Source organism: Asparagus officinalis, chromosome 6 (assembly GCF_001876935.1).
Source record: "Asparagus officinalis chromosome 6, Aspof.V1, whole genome shotgun sequence".
In the NCBI taxonomy this organism is placed as follows: domain Eukaryota; kingdom Viridiplantae; phylum Streptophyta; class Magnoliopsida; order Asparagales; family Asparagaceae; genus Asparagus; species Asparagus officinalis.
This window is the reverse complement of record NC_033799.1, coordinates 72,754,255-72,770,287: the sequence shown is the minus strand read 5'-3', so window position 1 is coordinate 72,770,287 and position 16,033 is coordinate 72,754,255. Positions and strand designations below refer to the sequence as shown.

The 16,033-nt window shown below is 34.5% G+C and overlaps 1 protein-coding gene across 1 annotated transcript in view; it reads left to right on the top strand.

Annotated features, from left to right (window-relative positions):
• LOC109846503 (trafficking protein particle complex subunit 8-like) overlaps positions 7–16,033 on the top strand; it is a 37,432-nt gene continuing 21,405 nt past the window's right edge. Inside the window, 12 exon segments of the mRNA XM_020415771.1 lie at positions 7–112; positions 202–296; positions 2,857–2,953; positions 7,614–7,718; positions 8,329–8,491; positions 9,366–9,486; positions 9,588–9,650; positions 9,942–10,022; positions 10,090–10,184; positions 10,275–10,425; positions 11,322–11,408; positions 15,963–16,033. The exon segment at positions 15,963–16,033 is cut by the window's right edge and continues 70 nt beyond it. Of these exon segments, the coding sequence (XP_020271360.1) occupies positions 13–112; positions 202–296; positions 2,857–2,953; positions 7,614–7,718; positions 8,329–8,491; positions 9,366–9,486; positions 9,588–9,650; positions 9,942–10,022; positions 10,090–10,184; positions 10,275–10,425; positions 11,322–11,408; positions 15,963–16,033 (1,229 nt within the window). The 5' untranslated portion in view covers positions 7–12.

Sequence of the window (16,033 nt, the reverse complement as noted above, 5' to 3'; positions counted from 1 at the left end):
ACACCCGTTGTAATGGTACTTACTACTACTCTTGCCGAAGATGCTTGTCAAAAGAATGGATTCAACTTCATAGAGATGCTCCATCCATTCTCTGTTTTCAACAGAATAGATGGTGAGGAATTTTTCTGTACACATTCTTCATCGTGTGCAGCTTTTTTTGCATGCATCTTGATCTCATTCTTTGGTGTGTTGTATTTCTAGTACCTGTTCGTACAGCTAGTGATCAACCTTATAGACTGCAAATGTTCAAGCTGCGCCTGGTTTATTCTTCTGACATGCACCAGCAGACTTATGAGGTAGTTTCTACTATAAAGATCTCATTTTCGTAGAATCTCTCTTTAACAAATCTTATATGAAATTTTATGCCATGCTCTGTGTCAAGCTGACATGCATCAGCTCTGACATAATGTATGGATCTTATTGTCGGACAAATAAGCAATGATCTTTCAACAATTTTCTGATCTCTAAAAAACTTGAATGTGTGGTGTGTACCTTATCTCATTTTTTTCTTTACCATAGTATTTGAAATAAGGCATGCTTATTGAGCTAATTAGGATTTCTCCTGCCAACAGGTCGGTAATATTGTTGTTATATTGTTAAGGAAATCTAATGGCACGGTTGGCATCTACCTTCTTTTTTTATTTTTTATTTTTTTATTTTTTACACTTGAGAGAAATACAGTGTTAGCTGTTTTGTACTCACAATACACAATGTGCCTTTGAGGAAATAAATAGCTTTTTTGATATGAGATTAAAGGATTGGTCAACAACTTATTCAGGATTGGTAGAAGGTTACATCAAGTAGTTAGTTTTTTTTAGAGAGTCTTATTTTTCGGCCATGCCCCATAGTCTGAGCCATCATCCTATCGATGGTAAAAAGGCATAAATGATGAAAATAATGAACAAAAGAGTTGTAATTGTGAATGAGGTATTTGCAGTGTTTTAAATATCGGACATGGCGGCCGATATTGCGGATTCGGAGCCTAGCCGTCACGAAATTGTTGAATTTAATGCGTATGGCGTTTTTGAGGTCATGTCGGGGACATGTCGGAAAATAGCGGATATATCGGACGACATTTCGGCCATCAAAAATCGGCCAAAATTCAGAAATATCGGTTTCACATTGACATGTTGAAATCATATGATTTGCAATATCTTTCACCTTCTGTTTATGTAAAGTTTCACACTACCCATATGGGTGCTTGCTGTAGGCTTTAATTACTTGTTATTGCATGTGTTTTCTTTATAATGGAAGGCTATAAGAACACATGAATTTATTTGTATTAGTTGCACATATACTTCGGTTTTACTAGTTTCTTGTTTGGAGAAATGACAAATATATAATAAAAATCCTGCAATTGTTAGTCGATGCAGTTAAGTAGTTTAGAATAGCAATTACGAGTTTAATTTTCAATTTCAGTAGAATTTTCTTTTTGTTCCTACTAGTATAATGCACGCGCTTTGTATGTGAACATTTTGTTTTGTAATCTTTTTCTTTGAGTGTAAAATTATGAAGTGACTTTTATAATAACATAAATTCTTAAATTGAACAATTAATAAATCTTTACATTAATAAATAAAGTTGTGTATAAAGAATTGTATTAGTAATTTTTATATTCTGGATAATTATTATACTTTAATAATAATTTATTTAGACATTTATAATAAATTAAATAATTATTTAAAATTATAATAGATAATTATTATATTTTAATTGTAATTTAGGATAGTCATAATAAATCATATGTTATTTATAACAATTTATAATATTTATCTATAGTATAATTATAATACTATTATTCACTATAATGTATTAAATAATAGCATAATTCTTAGTTAAGTTATAATTATTAAAATGATTACATTAACATGTAGTATAAGCCATTGATCTAGAGGGTTACAGTAACATGTAGTAGAATTTAGTAAAGTTTGCTTGTTGGCATGGTAGTGAATAAGCCTTTTACAAATAATGTTTTCTATGGAAAGGAGAATAAAACTGAATTGTGCAACTTTTCTAGTGTCTATTTGGTTTTCTATGTAAAAGCAAAAACTTGGTGGTTGCTAGTGAAAATGAAGACCCTTCTCATATGTACTTTTTCATATGTTTAGACAATATAATTATCAAGTATGTGAAGATTCCATTTATGATATTATATCAACCTACCCAATATGGCAATCCGATATTTTTTTCATGTCCCCCGATATATCCCCGATTTCCGCTATCCGACATGAATTTTGGCCGAGCGACATGAACCCGACATCCGATATTTAAAACCTTGGGTATTTGTCAAGTTAAGTGGACCTTATCTTTACTTTATTTTCCACTTCATTTTGAGAAAATACTCAATTCATTTCAAAATGACATTCGTAACATATGTGAAGTTGGAAATGAGTCCCTGACCTAAGTGTATTTGTTCTTATTATGTCATCAATTCCCTCATTTAGTGGTTGAAATATGCTTAAGAAACCTATTCACTGAACATTCTTAGTCACTTGTTTATTGTATTGAGGGAGTTCAGATGTTAATATTTTCTCGAGAACATATTAGTAGTTTTCAAACAATGCAGTTAATGCCTTTTCTACTTATGTACTCTTCATCTTGAACTCTTTAGTAGCATGATTATTTGTCTTTTGACTTCACATGCTTGTGCCTTTAATATGCCAAAATTTGCCTTTCTGTAATATTTCAAAAGATCTCTGTTTTACAGGGTGCCAAACATAAAGCTACTGTACTTGCATGCTTTGATTTTCTTTTGAGCATAACTATGTTGAGAAATGATTTGATAACATGACAGTTAACACTTTACTGCTTAGCTTGAGAAAAGTGAAAAAACCACTGAGCTATTTATTGAACCAGGATGCAGAGGAGAAGTTGAGGAAGGTGATAGGCGATGCAAGTGAAATAGTATCAGATGTGCATGACGACCCACCAGAACTTGAAAGTATACTTAACCGTAAGATGATATCACTTTGCCAGCTTTTATTTTCAGAAAATCTTCCCATCAATTTCACGAGATGCATACACGCATGTTTCTTAGGATTAGCGAACATGATATGGAATTCCAAAGGGCTTTACTATTAACGATGCAGTTGCTATCTTGAAATTCTCTTGTATCAGTATGTTCGTATCAATTTTTCATGAATTATTTTTCTGTTTTTGATAATCCAAAATTTGACATTTTTTGTTACGCCAACTGGTTATGGATCTTATTTTCTCTAATTATGAGTGTTAACTAGACAATCCATTTTTGTAAGATGTAGTCATGTTGGAAATATGAGTGGCACTTTATTCAGCAGCTTTGTCCCCAAACTTTGCTGATGTAAAGAAAGAGGAAACTAGGTAGGAAAATTTATACAGTTATATGTATGTGTATGTATAAAGCAGTCCGCTTGGATTATAATCCACAAATGGGTTATACAATCTATGTGAATTATAATCTAGAGTGTTTAGAGTGTTTGATAAATTTAGTGGATTTAATCCATTTTTAATAGTACAGTGTTTGACAAATGGGTGGATTATAACTCATCATTTTTTTTAAAATGACCGAAATGGACATGGGGTTGGTGGTGAGTAAGGAGTATAATTGTCTTTCTACTTGGTCAAACCTCCTTCTAATTGATGGATTATAAGCCAAAGTAAGCCATTTGCCAAACATCTCTAAATGGCTTATAAGCCACTATGACCATTTGCCAAATATGCTCATATATGACTATATATATCCCTAACAATATAGCCCATTTAAAATGTGTACTCTAGCTAGTATATTCCCTGAAGATCAGGATATCCAGTCTTATCTTAACAATTCTCCATTTTGTGACTAGGACGCCCTTCGTTCTTTCTCCCTTTTACTAGTCTACTACATTTCCTTTGGAACGCGGGAATGTAATGCTCATTTCCACTTCTCACTCATGCATACCACACAACATCTTTTTAGAAGCTAGGATGTTTATTCCCGCTTCTCATTCATTTCCAATTTATGTGGGAAAGAGCATTCCCAATGAGATGGTAGAATAAGCATTTCCACTTAAGTCCACTTAAGTGGGAATAAAAAATTGGAGGTTTTTCCCTATAACCCCAATGTTTTACCCTCGTTTATATTAAACCTACATATTTCCATAATGCCTCATCCATCCAAAGTACTTTCCATATTTATCGTTAAGCCCAATGTATCTCATATGGGGTATTAATATACTATGTTCATGACGTAGGATGCATGGTATGAAACATTAGGATTGTCGAAGCCAAACAAATCAGAAAAATAGGGCCCTGATACCAATTAGCGCAGTGTGGAAGTGATAATCCTCAAAATTCACCATTGGGTGCTCTTTGAATCCACAAATAACGATCTTCGAATCCACGAAGAACTTTGAATCCACGAAGAAAAATAATATAAGAGGATTTATTGATAAAAAGTTGTCTACTCTTGAGGTTTACAATCCTCATTAAATAAAAAAAATAAAGCCTACTCCTCGTAAAAATAGAAATCCTATAAAAAAAAGAAATTCTTCAAAAACTACCTTAAAAACTTCCTATAATAGAGGAAACAAATCAGTTTTCCTATCCTAAAAACACTTCAACTATATTTTTAAAAATATCCTAAAGGTTGGTTATTTCGAAATCTTACAAATATGGGTCATACTTATCAGATTCTCGGAATCTGCCATGCTGATTGCCTTTGTCTCGTTGAGATAGGTAATTTCGTGTATAATATGTCAAAATCCTCTTTCCTGATTAGGAGTGGTTATTTCTTCGCGTGCAAGTCAATTACCAATTCGGATCAGTTTGACTTCCAGCGATCCTATTATTTCATAAATTTTTCTACCATGCGCCCTACATCAAATTATCCTTAAAAGTTAAAAAACCAAAAACTAGCCTTCATCTTCTCTTCAGCTCCCCACTTGCTACCCACCATCCCTCCGACCTGACAATTTCCATTTCTATCCGAACCCGACTGTAGCACGTTCGACGGAATCCGCCAACTAAACAAGGCCACTCGTTTATAACTTCAAGTTTGAGCTGGGCGTTCATACTCGTTTATAACTTCAAGTTTGAGCTGGGCGTTCATACTAGCAATTTGGGAACGACTTTGGGTGAAATCGATTGGCGATTTTGGAAGCACCATCGACTCAACTAACAAAGATTGCAGAGCGAATTCTGTAGCTTTTAAAAGATCAATAGAAGTATAAGTACATGAGGGTGAATTTAATAGGTCTTAATTTTCGATTTCTTTTGCAGAGAAAAAGCGATTAGAGCAGAGGGGTGATTTTCTCAATCATAGGGGTATTTTAGAGTTTTAATATCTTTAAATACAAATAAAGACCATATATATCTTGTACTAGTTAATTTGGTTTAAAGCGAAATACAATAGTTCTTTGGGTCTATGAGTAAAGCTAAAACATAGGTTTAAAAATAAATCACGATTAAACTTTGGGTTAAAATAAAAATCCCTAGAAAATTTGAAATAATATCTTGATTATTTATTTATTTCACATGCCAAAAATTTAAAAAAGATAGTCATTTTGGCTTCATTCTCTGATAGCATCCGTACCTGACAATGGGAATGAGCATTTCGTTCCCACATCTATACCATTTCGTTCTCGCTTGACTCCATTTCGGTGTACCAAACGGGGCGCTAGTGCTCTACATCTTCTCTTCTCCTTGCTTCCTTTCTCTCTCTTAAAAAAAAATCCACAGTTCTTGCATCAGAAATATTGCAGGTTGCAGCCTGTTGACATTTCTGGCCCTCGAGCTCCCATCAGGAAAAAACAATTATTTTTCTTTCTCATCACCATTTCTCCCAAACCCAGATGTCCATAACTGCTAGAATAAAATTCTTAAACTGATGGGCCTACGACTGCACACTAGTTGGTGGCTACTTCCAACCAAACTTCACTCGCTAGTGATTGCATGATCTTCATGCATTCCCTTTAGTCACCCAAATCTGAACAAACGTGGACTTATGGAATATGAAAGGAATGTTTGGAAAAGGTCTTATGAATGTGAAGCATATATTGAGTATTGCATTATCCATTTTTAAATATGAATTCTAGGTACCAATCTTTCGTTCAAACGAGACAAAAATTCAAGGTCTTAACATGTCAAACTTAAGAATCAAAGAGTTTGTTCTTTGAAATCAAAATCCTAGTTAAGACTTATCCTTAATTTGGAAAGAAAGTAGTAACTATGACACTTGCTATTTGTTTTGTGGATCATATTTATGAATGGTTATGGAAATAATGGTGGTTATGATGTTGGCATTGCTGGTGGTGGGGATTGATGGTGTGGTGCTTGATTACTGAGGATGGTAGAGAGGGAGGTGGTAGTGATGATTTTTGTGATAGTGATGGTGGAAAATAAGCTTTGGGATTCTGGGAAGATGGCCGTGTGAACTGATGGCTGCTCTGCTTGACAGGTCGGTGATGATGAAGGTGGTAAGGAGAACTTCATGTTTTAAAGACCAAAGAATCAGAAATTGTGAGTGGTTTTCTTGTATTAGCTGAAAGAGAGGGATTCAGAGAGCTGGTTCTTAGGGAGACGAGAAGAAGAGTTGGGAGGTGGCTGTGGAAGACTGAGTAACCCTTGGCAGGAGGGAGGAACATACAGATAAATAAGAGATTAAGATGAGGACATTCCCTGACCTCTTCTAATTATGTGAAGAGGAGTACAGGAGGGTCATTTCTCTGGTTTAAACTATAATTCAATGTGGAGTTGAATGGGAAAAATACATGGAGGACCTCTTTTAAGTGGGTAACATACCGTTGGGGTTTATGTTAAAATACGAATGTTGATGGGTTACTGTCCTAATGTGACATTTGGAGGACCCTTTTCAAGTGGGTAACATATTTTAACTCCAGTTTTTTGATTCCATCTAAATCTATTTATTTATTTAAGCGATTTACATTTATAACCAATTCCAATGAAGTTACTTATACATATTGAAAAATTAATTTATATATAAATTCCCAAGGATGCTAAAATTTTGAGATTCTTTTTTTAACATAATTCTCATTTTATAATATATATAACCATGGCAAGTGAAAGAAAACTCATGCATCTATCTATAGTTTTACAATTCAATCAAATATTTTTAACAGTATCATGTTAGGTGGAACATAAGTTTTCTACAGTAAGCTAGTTCATTAATATACTCAACCTCTCAACAGAATCTAAAGAGTCAAGTGAAACTTTTCAAATCTATTGATACAGAAGCTGCTGAAGAAAAAAATATTAAATCTTCATTGACTGCTGCAGCCAGGTCACATCTGTGTATTAATGCCGATGCTGAATATTGAGGCATGCTTTTTCCACACTTGTTTCATTGTCATGCTTTGAACCTGAAATTACTAAATATTCGATCTGTGGTTGTTATCTTACTTCCAGTTGTTAGATCTTGTCCTGCATTCTTGTAGCACATGTTTGTCCATTGCTTTTACTGATACAGACATCTGGCACAACTGTATATCACTTCAATGAGTTCCAGATGGTCTTTTTGTCATTTCTTCTTTTTTCTCATAGTTTTAAGTATTTAATTCAATTGCAGTATCTGATCTAAAGGAGCTAATGGAAGAGAATTCCTCCTGGTTTTCACTAATATTTAGTTAATGCCTATGCAGAATCCGAGTCTGAGTATTGCCCATCATGGATTCAATCTTTCAATAAAGAGCTGATTCGGACACTGTCCTTCTCGGAGCATGAAGCTTTTGACCATCCCGTGGCATGTAAGAGTTAGAAATTTTGCTTGAGGATGTCCTTTGGGTGTGGATTATTTCGTTTCTGGGAAAAAAACTTATGTATTGAAAATTTAACACAAATTATTTGTTAAACTCATGAAGTTCTAAAAATTTGAATCCTCAAACATTGTGATAAAACCCTTTTTCCCCAAATTCTATGCAATATAGCATACTTTAGATATTTTTGGTAAAGATATAGTATATTTAGAAATTCTATAAGTGCTAGGAAAGCGATAAAATTTTAAGATGCTCCATGTATTTGAGAAAAATCTATATTTTGCTGGTAGGACAAGTTTATAGTTATTTACACATGTTTAGTTGCTCGAGAAGTGGTAAAGTTTTTGCAGACATGCTCTATGTGTTGAATAATGCATAATACTTTGGGGTAGCAATCATCTTTACAATTTTAGGTTTTCTATTCTTGTTTTGAAATTTAAAATATTTCACATTTGTGTCTGTTGAAGCATTTTCTCTTCCCTTTTTTATGTCATTCGTGACCATTTTATGCACTTTTTTAACTGCATATAGAAGATTTGCTGAGGCATATTTCTTACATCAATTTCATTGTCGTGCACGAATGTAACGAACTGGAGTAAAGGCCTCTTGGTTGTGTCATCAAAGGAAGATCGACCTATCAACAAATTTATTGATCTTTTCAACACTGACCAGCTGCCTTCTCTTCTAAATGATGGTGTCATGGATCCAAAGATTTTGAAGCATTATCTTTTGCTGCATGATAATCAAGATGGAACCCTCGAGAAGTATGCTCATCCTCTATATACTACTAGTTTTTGTTGAGCTGCTTTTGCTCCGCCTTTGACTGAGTCTTTAAGCTGAGTATTAAAAATGATTCTGTTAGAAAATGTTTGTTGTTGGATTAATGATAAAATATCTTATTTTTAGAGACGGTTGGTGATCATTTTCAGTTAATAACTGGGATCAAGTAAATAGGATCATGATGTAAATGCAGTTTTATCAAACTTTTTCCCGTCTATTTCTATCTACTTCTTTGTTTTTCCCCCTGAATGAGAAGGAAATATAAAGGATGTTTCTATTTAAATTGCCGTGAAAATTATTTAGGCACTTTACTTTTATGACGTTGCCTTTTATCTTCCTTTGTTTCTGTTTTTTGAAGGAGTCTTACTCATAAAATTCTATTCTCATATGAGCATGGACTCATGGGAAACATATTAATTTATATGTTCTTGGACTTTCTATTGTATCCAATTGACTTTAAGTGAAGCAGCCTTGGACAAATTTTAAGGCTGTGACACATATATCATAGGTTTTTTAGCTAATGGTCTTTGTTTCATCTTTAATCTTTATATTTAATCTTTTAAGATAGAACTACAAAAGAACTTAACCCTTTAGTTTTTGCATGTTCGTCCATAAATTAAAGAACCGATTAGTGCCACAGAATCAATATCATAGTTTACCATTAGTTGGTAGTTTTCTTAGCTAGAGGTAGTTCTGTTTTTTCATAAGCATGATATAGGCATCAGATTTTTGGTACATGCCGTAAAGGAATTGTATTGACTATAAAAGGTTTATATATTTGGTTTAAGGAACTTATCATAATGCACTTCTTAATCTATATGGAAATTATATGAGTTCCATTTCATCTTTTATTTGAAGGGCAACAAATATTTTAGCAGAGATGCGAAGTACTTTTGGCTTATATGGTTGTAAGTTATTGTGCATTAATTCTGCTCAAGATGTGGGCGATGGGTTGGGAGAAAATCCTTGGATACATAATGTGAGTTGTCCTGACTTTCCAGAAGCAGTGGATTGGATCATATGAGTCGTTCACTGTGAATGGTTTTATGACTTCTAAATTTGTGCTTTTGTTCTAAACAGAAAACTAATTCATTACCTGGTCAAGATCTTGGTGGTTGTCTTAATCTTGATGATCTTAATGGGGTAAGCACTATGTTCATCTTTTCCCCTTTGTCATTTATGCTTCATTCACGCGACCTCATCTTGCCATGGTTTCTGTGAAATAACTATCCTTTATGATAGTTATTGCATCTATGAAGATATAAGTTATGATTGAACAATGCAGGGTCCCTACTTTCTGTGCTGTCATCCAGTTGGACAGGGGTTTCTAGTGTATTTGTTGAGTTGGCATTGGCATTTTCTTTTGCTTGGCTGCACAATGTAGATTTGTATTTAGAATGAATTCTTATAGCAAAAGAATGTTTGCTTGATTAGATAAAGGATTTTATGCAAGATCTTGCTTCAAAACATATCATTCCAAGCATGGAGCAAAAAATACGCATTCTCAATCAGCAGGTATGTGTTTTTCCTGTTATGATGTACCAGTTTTATATCAGCAATTTACCAATTGCTTTTTTTGTAGGTTTCTGCAACTAGGAAGGGATTTAGAAATCAAATAAAAAATTTGTGGTGGAGAAAAGGGAAAGAAGATGCGCCAGAAGCTCCTAATGGTCCCACGTAATCTTCCCCCCCCACACATATTAAAGATATAACTCTTACTCTTTTTATCTTATTGTTCTCTAATTTACTTTTCATCGTTTTTGACAGTTATACATTCAGCTCCATTGAGTCTCAGATCAGAGTATTGGGTGACTATGCTTTCATGCTGCGTGATTATGAACTTGCCCTGTCAAATTACCGATTGCTCTCTACAGATTACAAGCTTGATAAATCCTGGAAGCGTTATGCGGGTGTACAGGTTGGTGGTTACTTCTCTATTATTTTACTCTTTTACTGATGATCAACATGATACTGATGATCAACATGAAGAAATTGAAGCGGCTACGATAATATCTGACCCAGCCCCTCATTGCCTATTCTAGTTGGTGTTCTGAGGAGTTTAGTTTCACTTACATATCAATATATTGTATGCCCTTTGAGATGTGACTTCTATTAACTGCTTAATATTATTATATCTTAGTGGTCATTGTAATATTTTGGTCCATCTTTATCATTATTCATGCAGAATGCATAACCTATAATTAAGGACCACTGTTATACAATGCACTATCACCAATCTTGGTTATGCAACATAATGATCATAATGGAGCTCTGATATTTTGAATGTTTGAGGACATAAAGTTTCATGTGTTTGTGTTCTTTAATCTTTACTGATTGTGTTATGACTTGCAAGAAATACATGAAATTACTTGAACAAGCTTGCATTATTTGTCTTACAGTTGAGGCTGGCTTTCCCAATTAAAAAGGCCCAAGGAATAACTTTTTCCGGGCTACCATATGTGGCATTATATCTTTAGACAGTGGGTCATGCCTCCAGATTGTATATGCTGGAGACAAAGACAATGAAATGTCTATATGTTGTATTGGTGTTGTAAGAAATTTTAGCCTTTACCATGGTTTGACATTCATGATTCTTTCTGTTGGTCTTATTTATGTGGCCTTAGCTATCACGTGTGTTTTTTTACGTTTTTCTTAATTCCTTGTCCTGCATCTCTTTTTAGTTCCTCTGGTACCTTAGTGGTATAATCTTCTGTGATGGTGTTCCTTATAGTAGTTTAGAACTTTTAACTATTTCCCCCCCTTATGTTAGTTCAAAACTTAACTATTTTACACGGAGTTATGTTTTTCATGCAGGAAATGATGGGGCTTGCATTCTTTATGTTGGATCAATCAAGAAAGGAGGCTGAATACTGCATGGAAACTGCTTTTACTACCTACATGGTACCTTTGTACTTTATTTCATTAGAAAAAAATATTTCTTTTTGCAAATGGAAAATTTGAGTTCTCTAAACAGATTCGGGAAAATATTTTAGTAAGCAATGTGCTTGTGGGAAAGTAATCCAGGAGGGAAGGAGTGCAACTTTTAGGATTTATACTCTGGCAACAAATGCAGAAGCGTTAGACTGTTGTCATTCACAGATTCATTATCTGTAGTCTGAAAAACTACATACAAAGCTTTAAAGAAATTGTTCAATATGGAATATAAAGATTGGTCCTTATCTTACGATGTAGGTTTCTTCTTGTGCTAGACTTGGTATAGGTCCTTTCTTCATTGAAATTACCTTATATTCCCATCAATGTTATGGTACATTTAAGATTTCTTCTAAAGAGAACTATAGATGTTTAGGACGTACAAGATTGCAAATTAAGGAATTTCAATTTTTGAATAGTACAATAAAATAAACAAGACCTGGAAAACTTTTACTACTGTGCAAAAGATTTAATTATATCATTTCTGTCTTTAGTTCCAGAGAATACAGTTGGGTCACATATTTCTGTCTTTTCCTAGGATTGGGTTTTCTTATAAAGTGAATATAGATAGAAATTTAGAAGAACAGTGAACTGAAAGAAGCATACCAGGGGCACACTCAGCCACAAAGAAAAGGGAAAAAAATATAGCTATTACTACAAAGATGTAATCAGGTGTCATGTAAGGCCATCACTCGTGAAATCATGCTACTATCATGTGCCTAATGTGTTCCTCGTGAGATTCACACCTTGGGCTTGCAAGACCGAGCAACATTCCCTGGCCATGCAAAAGCACCAGTTATTGCTTTTGCATTGTTACCACCATAAAGTATGTTTCCCTCGAATTGGGCCTTCTAGACCCATGCCGCATCATGGTGAGAAAGCTTCTAGCCAATAATATTTGTATTGATAATCCTGAGTACCATCTCTAGCTTCAGCACAGATGATATGTGAAAGAGGTGAGGAGAATATATATCCTTCATAAGCTCAAGATTAAAAACTTTCATTAACCGACAGATTTCTCTCCTACACTTGTTGATAATAAGAACAACTTGTAACTTCTTGTGTATTTCTTATCCCGTTACTTAACTTATATCTGCACGACCAACTTGGGACAAGTCTGGGGGAGCCAGCAGGGGCGGTAGCCCTCTTAGGCTTTGTACTTTCCTAATTATAGCATGTAGTTGAGGATGACAGTTTTGACCCATATGTAATTACCCACGTATACTCGCCCACTAAGAACCCACGCGGTGGGTATCATTCCTATAAGAGATAAATGAAGTACTAAATGGTCGGGCTTGTGCCTGCACATGACCCATCCACACACATAATCCAAATCAAAACCCAAAAATCACAATTTCTCGCTCACTTGATGCCTATTCTAATCTAAGACCCATCATGCCCTAATTTCTTCTCTCCATAAAATCCTTGATCCACTCATCTCCTTCCACGTATCCCGCCAGAGGTGGTGGTGGGGCTCTACCGTCTTGCCCCCATAGTGGCAGTGTTGGTTAGGGCTGTTGGCATTGCCGGGGGACTTGTCATTGGCTCATGTCGGTGGAGAGCGCACAGACGCTTCTTAGGTTTTCTAAAGACGCTTCGTTTGATGAGACTCTAAAAGCGAAGAATGCTATTGTTGCTTCTAGTGAGGAGGATCAAGAGCCTATTGCTCATGTTTGGTTTTGGTTCTTTGGCGTTTTTGATAAAAATCTTGACAGGTCTTCTTCACTTTATGAATTGAATTTGACAATTTGATCACTTAAATCGTAGCCTTTACCCCTGAAACTTTGCAAAGAACCCCCCCAAAAAACTATGCAACTAAAATTATGCGAAAAGCCCCCTAAAGTTTGCAAAAAGACCATCAAAACTTTGCATATAGCCCCCAAAAGTTTGCAAAATGTCCCATGAAAATTTTGCATAAAGTCCCCTAGAAGTTTGCAAATAGCCCCTCAAATGTTAGCAAAGAGCCCCTCAAATGTTAGCAAAGAGCCCCTCAAATGTTAGTAAATAGCCCCTAAAAGTTTGTTTGCAAATAGTCCAATGAAAGTTTTATATTGAAAATTTTCAACTTGGTTTCTTTATTACAATCCCATATGTTTTATACAACATTAATAAATCATATGATGAATAATCATAATAAAAGTGTGTCTTAATCTATGTTGCACGGATATGGATGCAGACACGGACACACACACAAGTGATGAGACACAATTTATAGAATGTAGGATATTAATATACGACGATATATATACATGTTGAAATTAATAATTCATATGAGATCAATATTGTTTTTCATTCACATGTTATGAGAACTAAAATTCTATAACATTTTTATGTTTCATTTATTCAATTGATTATAAATTGAAAAACTGCTCATTTTTTTAACTAAATACCCTGACTACCCCTTAAAAACGTACTTATAGACACGACAAGTTATGGGGTGAATCAAACCTGAGTATGAGTCTAATGAGTTGCATAAATTTGAGGTGAAGTGTAAGATATACATCAACAAATTGTATCACGAATATTTTAAAGTAAAACATGTATTATATAATCAAGAACATGTCTCAATGTATGTATGTATGTATTCAAGAAGTGTTCAAGGAGTGTCGGACACGGATACGAGAAGTGTCTAACACAAATACGGGAATCCAGATGAAGTGTCTAGGTAACCTAGGTCTTAATAAATTAATGAATTCATGCAATACTAGTATTGAAATAGAAAATTTTAACATGAAAAAAAAATTCAGAGAATGATATGAAGTGCAAATACATCATGGTTAAACCACCCAATGTTTAAAATGACGATGAAACATAACGTAATGCTCTACCTCCTATTAAGGGTTAAAGAAAAAAAACTCAAAAAAAGTAACATATAACGTAAGTTATTTGATTTAGTAATTATTTACATATTTCATAACTAGAAAACAGTCATAACAATTTTAATAATTAGAATCGCCAAAAATTTTGAGACATGACATCACACATTCACAAATATCAAATTATACTATCACTATTGCTTAACAAACACTAGTCAAATACGCTTAATAACCATTCCAAAAGCATCAAATACATCAAATTTGAAACAAAATATTGTAAGTGTAAACAAATCAATTGGCAAACAGTAACTATCAATTCAATGTCTAACAAATCATTTATCCAATTTACAGTTCACAAAATATTTTCAGTCCTCAATAGTTAATACTAATAGCCGTAAAAGTTGTGATAAATAACTGACATTTAAAAGAAAAATACACTGTTACTAATCTCAACCAGCAGTGTAGGACTTCACTGGCATCGTGGGACCCTCTGTCATCGTCAAGAAGAGCTTGGAGTTCAATTAGGGGTTTGGTATTCATCTTCTACTTCGTCATACGCAACAGAGAGAATCACTATGAAGAAATTTTGGGGGCATTGAGTGATTTCAGCGAAGAAATTGGAGGGGGCGTCGAGATAAATTAAGATGGCGAAGGAAGTTAGGGGAGGTAGAGATTGTATGACTCATATCCTATCTAAAGGGATAAAATTTTAATTGGGGTGAACGGTTGGATTTTATCCAACCTAAAATCCAACTACTCAGATCATAAGTCCATTTAACGCAACATAACGCAGTGTTATGTAATGCGATAACGTGAGTTTTTCGGCCCCTCAAAAAACACAATGTTAAGAACAGGGGCATTTTCTGACCACGTTCAGTAACGATTAGGGGCTGTTATGTTACATAACACGTTATAATGCATTATGATTTATGTTTTTTCCCCCAACATTACACCCAAGACATGCATTTTTCAAAAGGAAAACCAGTAATATTGAACCAATACCATAACTTTTAGTAAAATCATCAATCTTTGTCGGTAGAAAAACCTCCTCCAAAAGCTTCAAAATAGAGACTATAAAGACTGCTGAATTTGATATTTCAACTCTAGAATGAGATCCAAGATTGCGCCATATAATTTGATTAACGTGATTAACTTTATTTACTCATTGGGTCCCTGCGCTCAACCCCAACGAACATTCGTTAAATTCATATCAATGGAAATCCCACTACTAGTTGCTAGCTGCCTAACAACCCTCCATCTTTATCCTGGCTTGAGAGGGAGAGTGATAGGATAAAAATTAAATCATAGTATTGGGAACTTATTAGTTGTGTCAAAGGGCCATGCCACTACCCCAAACCTCTAAAGTTAGGGTGAGGATGAGGGTTTTACATTCTGACAAGTTGTGTGTGCATAAAAGAATGAAATACCTATGCAACCATGGTCTGATGTCTGAATTTCGGACAACTCCTACGTCGGACAATCCATGTCCATCTCGGAGAAACATTTGTGCCCAAAACTTGTGTCTGTGTTTGCTGAATAAGTTTTTATTTTTCCAGTTATATTCTGGTTTTGTCTTCATACCAGTTCCTAGAACAGAGGAAAGATATCTTAAAAACAGTAAAAGATATTTTGTAGTAAAACCTTTATTACTGTAAGATTTATCTCATAGTTCCACATCTCCATTTAGCTGACGTTGGACTCTTTTCAGAGACTTGGATCTGTTGGTCAGAGAAATGCAACAAGGTGTGGGCTCTGGTGGGCAGGCATGCTCAAGTCCAG